Source organism: Hippopotamus amphibius, chromosome 11 (genome assembly GCF_030028045.1).
Source record: "Hippopotamus amphibius kiboko isolate mHipAmp2 chromosome 11, mHipAmp2.hap2, whole genome shotgun sequence".
Classification (NCBI taxonomy): domain Eukaryota; kingdom Metazoa; phylum Chordata; class Mammalia; order Artiodactyla; family Hippopotamidae; genus Hippopotamus; species Hippopotamus amphibius.
In genome coordinates this window covers 102,729,078-102,742,504 of record NC_080196.1, presented here as the reverse complement: position 1 = coordinate 102,742,504, position 13,427 = coordinate 102,729,078, and the positions used below count along the sequence as shown (strand labels likewise).

Sequence of the window (13,427 nt, the reverse complement as noted above, 5' to 3'; positions counted from 1 at the left end):
TTTTCATTCTTGGTGTTAGAAATGGCCTTAAATACAAGTCAACATATAATAGAAGGCAGATTCTTGGAGGGTTAGTTGTGGCTGGGCACAGTAGCTCAGGCCTTGTGAAGAAGTGGAAATTTAACTTTATTCTCATTGGTGTTGCAAAGGCACCTATATGCATTTCATAAGAGCTAGGTCACCATTTCTTCTGCAGATGAAAAGGAAGTACAGAAATAGAATATTAATCTTGTCCTTAGTCATAGAGATTTCATGCTCATGAAAGTGGCAGTACTTAGTGAAGAAATCAGTAGTTGGTTTACTTGAAATACCAGGTGCTGTGAGGAATGGGAGGCAGCAAGAGAGAGTATATATTCAGGACCTGACCATCCAGGGCACATAGGCTGACCGGCTGCCTGCTTTCTCCAGGATCACAGGTAAGCGCTTCCAGCAGCTCTGCCTGACTGCAGGCCTCCTTTCTGAAAATGACAAATATTTTTATCATACATCTATTTTATTCTGTATGATGTTACTTAATCTGCCAGGGTAAATGAGAAAGACCTTTTCCCCCTCATTTATTTCTTAGGAAACTGATTTATGGCAAAAAAAAAAATGCTCCTTTGGGAACTCATGTGATCGGGGGAGGATGTCTGGCACCCACAGATCCTTCAAGAAAAGCCAGGGACGCACCTAATGGGAGACGGCTGGCTGTTACCCAGTCAGTCTTTGCCCTGGTATCAGTTACAAACCGTTGTCTACCCACTCTTAGCAGAGCTAGTAAGAAATAAAAGATTAAGATATTTTATTAGATTTTCATAGATTTCTTTAAATACTAACTTCAATAGTCTTTTAATTATCAAACATATATATGTACATTGAGAAAAGGCTTTAAAAGTAAAAGGAAGGAAGCTCTCCTTGTCAGAATCCCACAACCCACTTAGAAGGCATTTCTTTTGAGAAAATCAGTTACGCACTAAGCTTCCCTTCAGTAAAGTCCTTGTAAAATGAATCTGTTGCTTTTCCAGGAGTTCCAGACCAAGGCCAGCCACCATGAGTTCACTCAGTGAAGCAAACACCCACTTTGCAATCGACCTGTTCCAACAGATCAGACAACTAAAGCAGGAAAATATCTTCTATTCCCCTTTCAGTATCACATCAGCCTTAGCCATGACTTCCTTAGGGGCCAGAGGACAGACTGCATCAGAAATTGAGAAGGTAGGTGGCAGCTTCCTCTATGTTGACATGTTTGCACTGGTTTCTGTGTTGGCTGGTGTGCAGATGACCACAGGTCTGGCTGTCCCCAGGGGTAGCACAGGAAGCGGCAAGCATCCCTGTGACTGGGTGGGCGCAGAGCTGTGGGGGGCGTACACTCTGCCCCAGTGCTCCACCCCATCTCTTCCCTGTGCCCAGACTTCCTTTGGGAGCTGGGATGAACCCTACAATTGCCCAATGACCAGAGGTAAGGCTTAAATGGGAGAGTTCAGGTAGAAGTGATGCACTGACTAAAACCCATGGGAGACCTCTTCCCATGTTTCCTCAGCAACGAATGAAAAGTGAGTCATGATTCTCTGAACTGGCTGGTGATCAGCGAGCGTTGTGTTTTTCACAAACTTTCTGTGTTTCTCAAGGAACAAATGATTGCACAGAACATTTCTTTGTTCTTATTCTTTGTTTCTTTCAGGTTTCCTTTCTTTTCTTTTCTTTTCTTTTTTTTTGGATTGGTTTGGTATTTTGTTCTGTTTCTTTTCATGGGTTCTTCTTTTTCTTTCTTTTTTTCTTCCTTCATTTCTTTCTTTTTTATTTACTCTGAAGTACGTAGATCTTTAAAGTTTCCTTGTTCTACTCCCTGTCTCCTTCAGGTCCTTCACTTTAATGGAATCACAGGGAGCACAAAAGGAGGAGCCACAAAAGATTCCGTGAGTCACAGAGCTTTGGATCTAGAAGGAGATCACATATCCAAGAGGGTCGTAGTTTAAACTGGGAATTTCAGATCAACTGGGAAAAGTCAATTTCAGGGGAAATCTAAGGCAAAATTGATTGCACAGAGTGTTTCTCATTTCCTATTACATTTTATTTCATATGTTTGTCTTCCTGAGAGGACATGATCATGTGCTTCACAGCAGGGGCTCTGAAACCCAAAGAGTAAGTTCAAATTCCTGCTCTGCTCTTCAGGAATGAGGAATGTGGGAGAAAACACCTTCCCTGAGGCACAATGATGTCATCCCCATTAACTCTGGGCAGCTCTGCTGCAAAGATGCAAACACATGTGAAACAGGACATCAGAGCCCGGAAAAGGGAAAACGTGATAAATGTTATGCATTATTAATATTACAGAATAAAAATAAGTATAGGAGTCACAGTAGGTTGCTGAAATTATGTAATTTTAATTAACTCATGTTAGTTTAAGAGCAATAAGCATATGAACAAGTATGTTTTGGAAAATGATTGATTGAGAGTTATGGTTTATACTCTAAATAGTACAAAACGCTCAGCTCACAAGTGGGAGGTTCTGGATTCAGACAGGCCTGAGTTGAAAAACTGACTCTGTCTCCTTGGAGAAGTTTCTTAGTTCTCTGAGCTAGAGATGCTGATGTGAAGCTGCTCCCCGTGTACCAGGCACACACTGTACCTGTTTCCAGTGTGAGCATCAGGAGTGAGCAGCCTAGATCACAGTCAAAGGGTCTAAGAAGGTGATCTCACCAAGGAGAGTAACAAGGCATCATATCATCACACAGAAAAATACACAAGTTTTCTGTCCTCACACAGTTGATGATTGTTAGAGATGCACTATGGGATGAGGCCTCAAGGAGTTTAAGTTTAGCTGGGAAGCCAACCCAAACCATCTGAAACAATTAACATACAACCCAAACGTGGAATGCTGCTGCATCTTTAGCTCAAAAGACGAAAGTTTCGAGTGTGTTAGAGCAGGAAGGAAGAATTACTGGAAGATCAAATGTAAGGATTATAAAGGATATTTGAAATGAAATACACCAAATGGGAAAACAACAACAAACGTCATCCGTGGGGATGCCAGGCTCTAGGTACAGATCTAACAGACCTGTGGGGGGCAGCGTTTACATACAATGAGAATCCAATGAGCTCACTTTCTGGTGTTTGAAGGGTGAAAACTCAGGAAATGTTCATCATCAATTTCAAAACCTTCTGACTGAGATAAAGAAACCCAGTGATGCCTACGAGCTGAAGGTTGCCAACAGGCTCTATGGAGAAAAGAGCTTTGCGTTTCTTCAGGTAAGTTCATGGCTCTCACGCCTTAGTCTGCATCCTGGGTCCTGTGTCCGAATCTCCCAGTGGGGGAGGGGGAGGCAGAGGAGACCGGCTGACCCACGTGCGGAGTCTTTGCCGTGGGGCGTTCAGCTCCCTGACCACAGCTCCACCCACTGGAGTGTCCCAGAGCCTGACAGCCCACCAGGGCACTGGGGTTAGGGATTGTACTGTGCACGCAATGTGGTCATGATTGAACATAATTTTCTTTGGGAATTCGGACATAGAGGCTGAGAAGTGACCCTAATTCCTGGTTTCTTTCTTCCCCTGTCGTAGGAATACATAGATAATGTTAAGAAATTTTACCTGGCCAGTGCGGAATCTGCTGATTTTGTCCATGCTTCAGAAGAAAGTCGAAAGAAGATTAATTCTTGGGTGGAAACTCAAACTAATGGTAGGTTGTGAGAGTCACTCATTAAAAATCAGTGTTGAGTCGTTGCCCTGTGTGAACGCTGCACTGGACACTGCATAGGGTGCCAGGACCTGGGGTGAGATGAGATTTCAGAGGATGCGGGAGGCCCTGCAGAGAGTGGAATGGCCCAGATCAATGTGGAGAGAAACAGGGGAGCCCAGGAGGGATCCCAGGACCAGCGGCCAGGAAACACAGCTGAGTCTGTGAATGACTGTGTCTCTGTAGGTCCCAAGTCTCTGCTCAAACTTCACATCAATTAGCTTTTTTTTCTTTAAATTAGAGACAACTTCTAGACTATGCTCCCTAGAGAAAATATTATATGGCCTCACTTACCTTTTGTTAATTGGGAAATGAGCAGCTCTCCTGCAAACCACCCTTCTTGCCACCTGCAGCAAGAGATGCGGGGCCCACCTCCAAACCCCCCACTCTGCAGCGTTGGTCACAGTGTCCTCCCCAACCGCGGCAGGCGCTGGACGATGTCTCCATCCTGTGCACCATGTCCTCCCTCCCATCCTAAATACAGGCCACACCGAAGCACTTCAAAGTGGAGAATGAAGGTGAAGACACCCCAGGGAATGGTATCTGAGCACATGTTTTAGATTTTAGCCTTCAGGTCATTTGTCCTAAAGAACATTCAGGACCACTTCCTCTGAGTAGTGAGTTCAAGTCTGAAATAATAGAAAGCAAAGAAGAAAATGAAGAAGAAAAGAAGATTAGAAGGAAGGATGGAGGAAACAAGAGAGGGAGGGAGCTATAAAAGGAAGGAGGAAACTGACCAGTGGAAAGATCAGCTGAAATCTGTTCATCAGAATGCAGTGTGAGATGACTGATGTCCCCACAGACAGAGACTGAACACCTTCCCAGGCAGAGGGAGGGGGTCTCCGTGAGGGCGGCTCCATCAGGCTGCTGCCAGGAGCACAGCTTCACCTTGTGAACAGTCGGGCTCCGAGTCCCTCATGTGCTGACTTGTGTGAATATTGAATCATCAGTTGTAGCTTTCAAAGCATCTTCCAGACAAACCACTTGTGCCTTTCATGACAGACCTTTGATTTTCTTTCTTTGACAGAAAAAATCAAGGAACTGTTTCCAAAAGACTCCTTTGACAGCGTTACCGTTCTGGTCCTGGTGACCGCGATCTATTTCAAAGGGAAGTGGCTCCAGGAATTTAAGAAAGAAAATACTGTGCAGGAAAAATTTTGGCTGAACAAGGTATTGTCTATGATTTATGTATATAATGTAACATAGCTTCACATCCCATGTTAAATTTAAATATATTGTCATTAATATATAACTGCATGGAGCAGATAGAAGTTATTAAGGTTTATTTTCTGGTCTTTCTTCTTTTACTTTATTTAGTTGGGATTCTTGAAGAAACTCTAGTCTCCAAACCACAGATTTCCCAGATCATCCCTCAGAAGGAGGATGTGTTTGATGCCTCAATAATATTCTCTTTCTTTGACTTATGCTCACTTAGCATCTGTGTCATGGAATTTACTGCAGGAAACAAGCAAATCTGTGCAGATGATGAAACAAACCACTTTTCTCAATTTCACCTTACTGGAGGACATGAAAGTCAAGATCCTAGAAATACCGTACAAATGCAAAGAGCTTAGCATGGTGGTGCTGCTGCCCGATGAAGTAGATGGTCTGCAGAAGGTAAAGCCTGGTACCTCCAATACGTCCTACTATTGCTTACATTCCTAGTGATACAGAGCTTGTATAGGCTGCTCATAGATTGCTAGTAGTGGCTGGCAGAGCTCAAGCACAGAACAAAAAAATATAATTAATACCTTCATATTGCAGTATGATATGAAGAATGTATCTGTAAATCATTTGTCTTCTGATGAAACTATGCAATATGAGTTCTCAAAAAAATATGCCTAGGTACACATGTAAGTATTTTGCAACCATAAGAACCTCTGGTATATTCCAGGCCATTCATTTAAGGACAAAGAAATTAACACTCTTATGTAAGTGACACATGGAAATATTTGCAAGTTCACTCACAAACACAACAAGGAAAATGACACAACAAAGGTTATACACTGCCCATTAATTCACAGTGGTTTTATATAGACTGTGGGCAAATGGACTTGTCTTGATGCCCACTTTTTAGTTTTGAACTATTCTGACTCTAGGAGCTCAGTCGTTAAGAGCCTCATTGTCAGGAGTTCACAAAAAAGGGGGGGAGGGATGGAAATTATAGAATTTTCCTCTTAGCATTGTTATAATAAAGTTAATATGTAAGAATACCAGTCACAATATTAGGCAAAAAAGGACATTTCATAAAAGGCCATCTGCAACTACTGGAATAGCCAAGGAAGATGCAGAAGTGGCCTTAAACTTGCCATACTCCAAATATACAGGTATTAACACTGGGAATTGGATATCCTCGAGGAAAGTGATGTGGCAATAAATGTGAAGGGTCATCAGAATCTTCCTGCTCCAGGTCGAAATTCCCCGTTATCAATGACATCGGGAATCTCAGTCCTAGGATTTTATCCTATAGCACGTCTAAACAAGGGAAAAGCTTTTGGACAGATGTAGCTCACAATAATGAAAATGTTTAAATACGAAACAGTGGTACATGTTTGTATTACCTGAGATTAGGTTAGGGAATGACAGGCAGTGATTGCTTGAAAGATATTAACTAAATAAAGATACATACACTGAGTATCCATTTAATGGTACTCTTATGTAACAGCATAAACTTGACTCAAGAAATATATATCTATATGGGAGAAGTTACAAACAGATCAAGCAAGAAAAAGGTGTAAAAGTAGGATGTACATTGTCAATGCACTGTGTAAAAATTTATGGGCAAAAGAACAAGAGAAGTCTATTTGAAACTGAAGCAGGCCATAGATAACAAGAGTAAGAAGTGGATGGTTCATCATCCACAAATAATTTTATCTAACAATTCTGTTGTTGCATATATGTGTGCATATATGTACATGGATACATTTCTGTAGATATGTATACATAGGCATAGATTATTATTGAGTACATATATACATAAAAAGAGCAGAGTCATGAATATATAAGAACACATTTGATCATATAAGATGTATTCAGGACTCTGTTATTTTTGCCTGTTCACATAAAACCTAAGAAACAATCTCCTGTATTTATGTCTACTATTAAAGTTGTTGTTTTTTTTTTTTTACTCTTTAGGCAAGCTATAGCATTTCTTTTTTTTTTTTAAGAACTTTTATTGAGATACAGTTAACACAATAAACAGCATATATTTAGAGTGTACAATTTGGTGTCCCAATCTCCCAATTCATTTCCCCCCAACCCTCCCCGCTTTCCCCACTTGGTGTCCATGTGTTTATTCTCTACACCTGTGTCTCTATTTCTGCCTTGCATTTCCTCTTTCATAGTTGTTAGCATTTGCCTTATGTATTGAGGTACTCCTATATTGGGTGCATATATATTTATAATTATCTCCTCTTCTTGGATGGATCCCTTGATCTTTATGTAATGCCCTTTCTTGTCTCTTGTAACATTTTTTATTTTAAAGTCTATTTTATCTGATATGACTATTGCTACTCCAGCTTTCTTTTGATTTTCATTTTGCATGGAATATCTTTTTCCATCGCCTCACTTTCAGTCTGTATGTGTCCCTAGGTCTGAAATGGGTCTCTTGGAGACAGCATATGTATGGGTCTTGTTTTTGTATCCATTCAGCCACTCTGTGTCTTTTGGTTGGTGCATTTAGTCCATTTACATTCAAGGTAATTGTCGATATGTATGTTCCTATGACCATTTTCTTAATTGTTTTGTTGTTGCTTTTGTAGGTCCTTTTCTTCTCTTATGTTTCCCGCTTAGAGAAGTTCCTTTAGCATTTGTTATAGGGCTGGTTTGGTGGTGCTGAATTCTCTTAGCTGTGGCTTGTCTGGAAAGCTTTTGATTTCTCCATCGAATCTGAATGAGATCCTTGCTGGGTAGAGTATTCTTGGTTGTAGGTTCTTCCCTTTCATCACTTGAAATATATCATGCCACTCCCTTCTGGCTTGCAGAGTTTCTGCTAAAAAATCAGCTGTTAACCTGATGGGAGTTCCCTTGTATGTTATTTGTTGTTTTTCCCTTGTTGTTTTTAATAACTTTTCTCTGTCTTTCATTTTTGTCAGCTTGACTACTACATGTCTTGGCGTGTTTCTCCTTGGATTTATCTTGCCTGGGACTCTCTGTCCTTCCTGGACTTGGGTAACTATTTCCTTTCCCATTTTAGGGAAGTTTTCAACTAGAATCTCTTCCAATATTTTCTCAGGTCCTTTCTCTCTCTCTTCTCCTTCTGGGACCCCTATAATGCAAATGTTGGTGCATTTAGCATTGTCCCAGAGGTCTCTTAGGCTGTCTTCAGTTCTTTTCATTCTTTTTTCTTTATTCTTTTCTGCATCAGTGATGATCACCATTCTGTCTTCCAGGTCATGTATTTGCCCTTCTGCCTCAGTTAATCTGCTATTTGTTCCTTCTAGTGTATTTTTCATTTCCGTTATTGTGTTGCATTTCTCTGTTTGTTTGCTCTTTAATTCTTCTAGGTCTTTGGTAAACTTTTCAATCTTTGCATCCAGTCTTTTTTCAAAGTCCTGGATCATCTTCACTATCATTATTCTGAATTCTTTTTCTGGAAGAGTGCCTATCTCCTCTTCATTTAGTTGTTTTTCTGGGGCTTTATCCTGTCCTTTTATCTGGTACAAAGTCCTCTGCTTTTTCATTTTCTCTATCTCTCTGTGGCTGTGGTTTTCAGTTCCACAAGGCGAAATACTGCTGATACTGCTTGATTCTGCTGTCTGCCCTCTTGTGGAGGAAGCTATCTAGGAGCCTCTGTGTGCTTCCTGATGGGAGGGACTGATGGTGGGTAGGGCTGGGTGGGTGAAGCTCAGTAAAACTTTAATCTGATTTGGTGGGCGGAGCTCAGTAAAACTTTAATCTGCTTGTCTGCTAATGGGTGGGGCTATGTTCACACCTTGTTGGTTGTTTGGCCTGAGGCCACCTATTGTGGAGCCCACAGGCTCTTTGGTGGGGCTAATGGCGGACTCTGGGAGGGCTCACACCAATAAGCACTTCCCAAAACCCCTGCTGCCAGTGTCCCTGTCTCCTTGGTGAGCCACAGCTGCCCCCCCCACCTCCGCAGGCAAGCCTCCAACACCAGCAGGCAGGTCTGGTTCAGTCTCCTATGGGGTCACTGCTCCTTCCCCCTGGGTCCTGGTGAGCACACTTTTCTGTGTGCCCTCCAAGAGTGGAGTCTGTTTCCACAAGTCCTGTGGAGGTCCTGCAATCAAATCCCGCTGGCTTTCAGAGTCTGATTCTCTGGGGATTCCTCCTCCCATTGCTGGACTCCCAGGTTGGGAAGCCTGATGTGGGGCTTAGACCCCTCACTTTAGCGGGTGGACTTCTGCAGTATAACTGTTCTCCAGCTTGTGAGTCACTCACCCAGCATTTATGGGATTTGATTTTAATGCGATTGTGCCCCTCCTACCGTCTCATTGCGGCTTCTCCTTTGTCTCTGAACATGGGGTGTCTTTTTTGGTGAGTTCCAGTGTCTTTCTGTCGATGATTGTTAGTAGTTAGCTGTAATTCTGGTGCTCTTGCAAGAGGCAGTGAGTGCACGTCCTCCTACTCCGCCATCTTCTACTCTTAAAGTTTTCCCACATATTTCAACCCAGTGTTAAGGGGCTTGATGTCCACTGAGACTCCTGCCGCTTGTTCCCTTTTCCATTGTTACAGCTTGAAGATCAGCTCACTGCTGAGAAGTTAATAGAGTGGACGAGCCCACAGAATATGAAGGAGGGACTCGTGGATTTACACCTACCTCGGTTCAAAGTGGAAGAGAGCTATGACCTCAAGGACACGCTGACAGCCCTGGGGATGGTGGCCGCCTTCAATAACGCAGACTTCTCGGGCATGACCGGGACCAGAGATCTGGTGGTGTCGAAAGTCGTCCACAAGTCCTATGTGGAGGTGAATGAGGAGGGCACAGAGGCTGCAGCTGCTACAGGCATAGAAATTATTAGAAAATCAGGACCAATTCCAGACACTTTCCACTGTGACCACCCTTTCCTGTTCTTCATCAAACACAACAAGACCAACACCATCCTCTTCTACGGCAGAGTCTCTTCCCCTTAGATGTGATTAGCCGGCAGCTACACTCAGGGCACATTCACAGGGTTGTTCCCAAACATTGATTGTTAGAAGTAACAGGTTCTCTTTGATTCATTTTCCTTTCCAACCTCAGAGTCATCACTAAGAATGTGTTGGCTGAAATACCATGTCTGTGTCTCTCTCTCTGCAAACACACGTAAACCTACTCTATTTCCCCCTGAAAAATCCCATTAGGACTATATGTTCAAGATATGATAAAAGGATATTTCATCTTCACCTAAATTTGAAATAACAGCTGCTGTTTCAAAATCATACCTGCTATTCAAACTACTCACCTAGACACCCATATTTATTTGAATTTAAGTGATATGTGGGACTCCTACATGTCAAAAATTTTTCCTCTTATGAAATACTTAATCAATAAAACAGTACTTATTCGTATTACTGGTTGCTTTTCCTTTTGTGCTTTCTTTCTTTTCAACAAAGTGCAAGTCACCTGCCACACATAGAAGAGAGAATTTGGAAATATACTAATGTATAAAAAGAAAACTTCAAAAAAGGAGTAGAACATGATGAGGCTGAAAAGGTAGACTGCTACCAGAACATGAAAGGCTTTGCAGCCCATGTTAGGAACCTTGTATTTATATCCCAAAATAAATGAAAGGCATTATAGGTTTGTAATGAAATAAAGGGGCCAGGTTGGTGGAAAGAAAAGTTTGCTTTATTTTGGATGCTGGCAACCAGGAGGAAGGGCAGACATCTGTCCAAAGGCAACTCCCCCGACCCCTGGACATTGAGAGGGCAAGAGTTTTACACACTGAAGAAGGGGGCTACGTGAAGCTCTGACAGTCATCTTGAAATAGGTCACGCGGTGGTCTGATCAACGTCATCCTGATTGTTTTAAGTACAATTAGTCTTCAGTTCCAGGGTTGGTTTGTTCCCATTTCCTTGAGGCCAGTTCTTGGAATTGTGGCAGCTTATGTCATGGCCACAGTCTGGTCATCATGTAGTTACCTTCTCCCGCCTAGTGAGGGTTTTAAGATCTACAAGACAGCTCACAGGACATGGCTCAGAATATTACCTGTAGTCCTTGAGAAGGGACTAAAAGTCCTTGACTTTGCTTAATGACTAAATAAGAAGTCCTATTATTTGGTCTGCTTTAACTGTTTTCCTTGGTTTCTGCATTTTCTCACTTCTCTGATTCAAGTGATTAAACTTATTGTTTGGCTAAAGTTTTTCCACAGACAAAGGGCAGTCTGAGGACATGGGGGGAAGGATTATAGCATCCTGCTCCATTTCAGGTTCTGTTTATTTTCCAAAGAGGGGAAAGAGATCATACGTGCAACTTTAAAATATATATCTGGTTATTTTGATGTAAATGGATGAGGGGGAAGAACAGCAAGGATATACTGAAATTACTAGGAAGACATTAGAATGTCAGGAGTGGAATTGAGATAAATATTAAGGGAGTAAAGTTCGCCACCCAGAATGGCATGAGGATTAACATAGGCTGATTATTTTTAAGAAACAGAAGACCTGCGAAGTCTTGCTTTGCATGCCCCTTAGCTGCCTAAAGAATTTAGACTGAGGGCCTGTTCCCACACTAGAGCTATCCCTAGAGATACCTGCAAAGAAGATGGGCCAGAAGTGGTGGGGAAACTCGGCAGGGCCTAGAGACCACAGTCTGCTCTGTGTCCCATAATCCCCGCCTGGCCCAGTAAAGATGTTACCAAACATGTGCTTTTCCATCTCTAAGTCCCAAACCACTACCCCCAACACCCGCTTTTGTCTTCTCTGAAGATAGTATTTAAGGTGAGGTTTGGGGCCATTTTGGCAAGTTTCTCAGTCTTTCTGGGTCCCTCCCATGTATGGTAGAAAAAAATTTCTTCCTCCCTGATAAATAGATAGGTGTGACAATTGTTTAGGAAGTAAAATTCACATAATTTTGGCAATATGTTATATATAGCAGAAATGAGAAATAGAACCCAAGACCAATGCTGACATTTCTGCTGTAACCAACTGATTGGATGGAAGAAGATTTCATTCCAGAGAGAAGAGATGATGCTGGGCTTAGGTTTGTACTTTGTAACCTTCCTTTCGAGACTCCAAAGGGAGTTGTTTAGTAAACATTTGAATCTATGAGTCTAGAGCTCACATGCAGGGTATGATCTGAAGCTTGAAATTTGTGATGCTCATAGGGGAAGGAAAAAACTTTCCTCTACTCTCTAGGTTTTCTGGCTTTTCTAAGAATTACATTGACCTGAGACAGCTTAGCAGGAGAAAATCCAATATAGTTACACACAGATGGGGACCCCACAGGCAAAGTGAGGCTCTGGGACAGACTGGGCACTTGAGGCTTCTGTGGCATCTGAGAGACGGAGAAGCAGGTAGGGGGTTGGAACTTCAAAGGGGAGGGAAAGATCTATAGAAAGATGGGAGAAAACCAATGTTTGGTAAACCAAAGTTTGTCATGCTACACAGAGACAGTGGGACACAGAGAGGACTCTGATCCAAGAAGCCTTGCTATGCTTCCCCCCTCACCCCCACCCCTGGCTACCACACCTCACTCGTATTCATTGGAGTTGACTCAGATGGTAGTTCTCTTCCTGGGATTGGCCCCTTATCTGAATTCTCTTAGGCAGTTAAGGGGGAGGATGTAAAAGCTCTTCTGGAGACTTTTGTGGCTTAAAAATAATCCCCAAATAATCCTCATGCCAAAGGCACACACTTAGGGGTGGCAATTTTTCTCCCCTACATGTTCAGTGGAAAAGTTTACCAGCGAGACTTCCTTGCCAGTTCAGTGGTTAGGACTCCAGGCTTCCTGGAGGGGGCATGGGTTCCATTGCTGGTCAGGGAAGTAAGATCCCCCAGGCCACTCAGCCACAAAAAAAAAAAAAGAAAGAAAGAAGGAAAGAAAGAAAGAAAGAAAGAAAGAAAGAAAGAAAGAAAGAAAGAAAAGAGAAAGAAAGAAAGAGAAAGAAAGAAAGAAAGAAAAGAGAAAGAAAGAAAGAAAGAAAGAAAGAAAGAAAGAAAGAAAGAAAGGAAGAAAGAGAGAGAGAGAGGGAGGGAGGGAGGGAGGGAGGGAGGGAGGGAGGGAGGGAAAGAAAGAAAGAAAGAAAGAAAGAAAGAAAGAAAGAAAGAAAGAAAGAAAGAAAGAAAGAAAGAAAGAAAGAAAGGAAGGAAAAGAAAGAAAGAAAGGGAAAGGAAAGGAAGGAAGAAAAAAAGAAAAGAAAAGAAAGTTTACCGTATTCATTTAGTAACCCTGAAAGTTTTGTTTTGTTTTATTTTGTTTTGTTTTTTTAAACTGGTAGCTAAAGAAAGGCAGGAATGAGACCTTTGGAAGATAGTGTATAGAGTTAAGAAAGAAGGGCCTTGAACTGACCTTGAAGTACATCAATATATAAAGGTCAGGTATTGACAATTTTTTTAAGTATTTGTTTATTTATCTATTTATTTATTTATTGGCTGCTTTGGGCTGCTGCGCATGGGCTTTCTCTAGTTGCGGTGAGCGGGGGCTACACTTCATTGCGGTGCACCGGATTCTCAATGTAGTGGCTTCTCTTGTTGCAGAGCACGGGCTCTAGGCATACAGGCTTCAGTAGTTGTGGCACACAGCCTCAACAATTGTGGTTCGAGGGCTCTACAG

General features: G+C 42.1%; 1 protein-coding gene across 2 annotated transcripts; it reads left to right on the top strand.

Moving 5' to 3' along the window:
- The first annotated feature begins 1,008 nt into the window (after window positions 1-1,008).
- Window positions 1,009-9,805, top strand: LOC130831025 (serpin B4-like). Of its 2 annotated transcripts, none has more exons than XM_057698454.1 (7): window positions 1,009-1,194; window positions 1,839-1,895; window positions 3,100-3,228; window positions 3,538-3,655; window positions 4,740-4,882; window positions 5,174-5,329; window positions 9,407-9,805. In XM_057698454.1, the coding sequence occupies exons 1-7, from the start codon at window positions 1,030-1,032 to the stop codon at window positions 9,803-9,805; spliced, it is 1,167 nt and encodes a 388-aa protein (XP_057554437.1). In that variant the 5' UTR covers window positions 1,009-1,029. The 2 variants fall into 2 exon arrangements, with proteins under 2 accessions (XP_057554437.1, XP_057554436.1); XM_057698453.1 differs by having other exon boundaries at window positions 1,030-1,194; window positions 1,839-1,907.
- Window positions 9,806-13,427: the final 3,622 nt, after the last annotated feature.

Bases quoted from the DNA above. Each gene is read 5' to 3' on its own strand.
- LOC130831025 (XM_057698453.1), top strand. From the start codon at position 1,030: ATGAGTTCACTCAGTGAAGCAAACACCCACTTTGCAATCGACCTGTTC. The intron at 1,195-1,838 runs GTAGGTGGCAGC...TGTCTCCTTCAG, and splicing joins CTGCATCAGAAATTGAGAAG to GTCCTTCACTTTAATGGAAT. The intron at 3,229-3,537 runs GTAAGTTCATGG...CCCCTGTCGTAG, and splicing joins AGAGCTTTGCGTTTCTTCAG to GAATACATAGATAATGTTAA.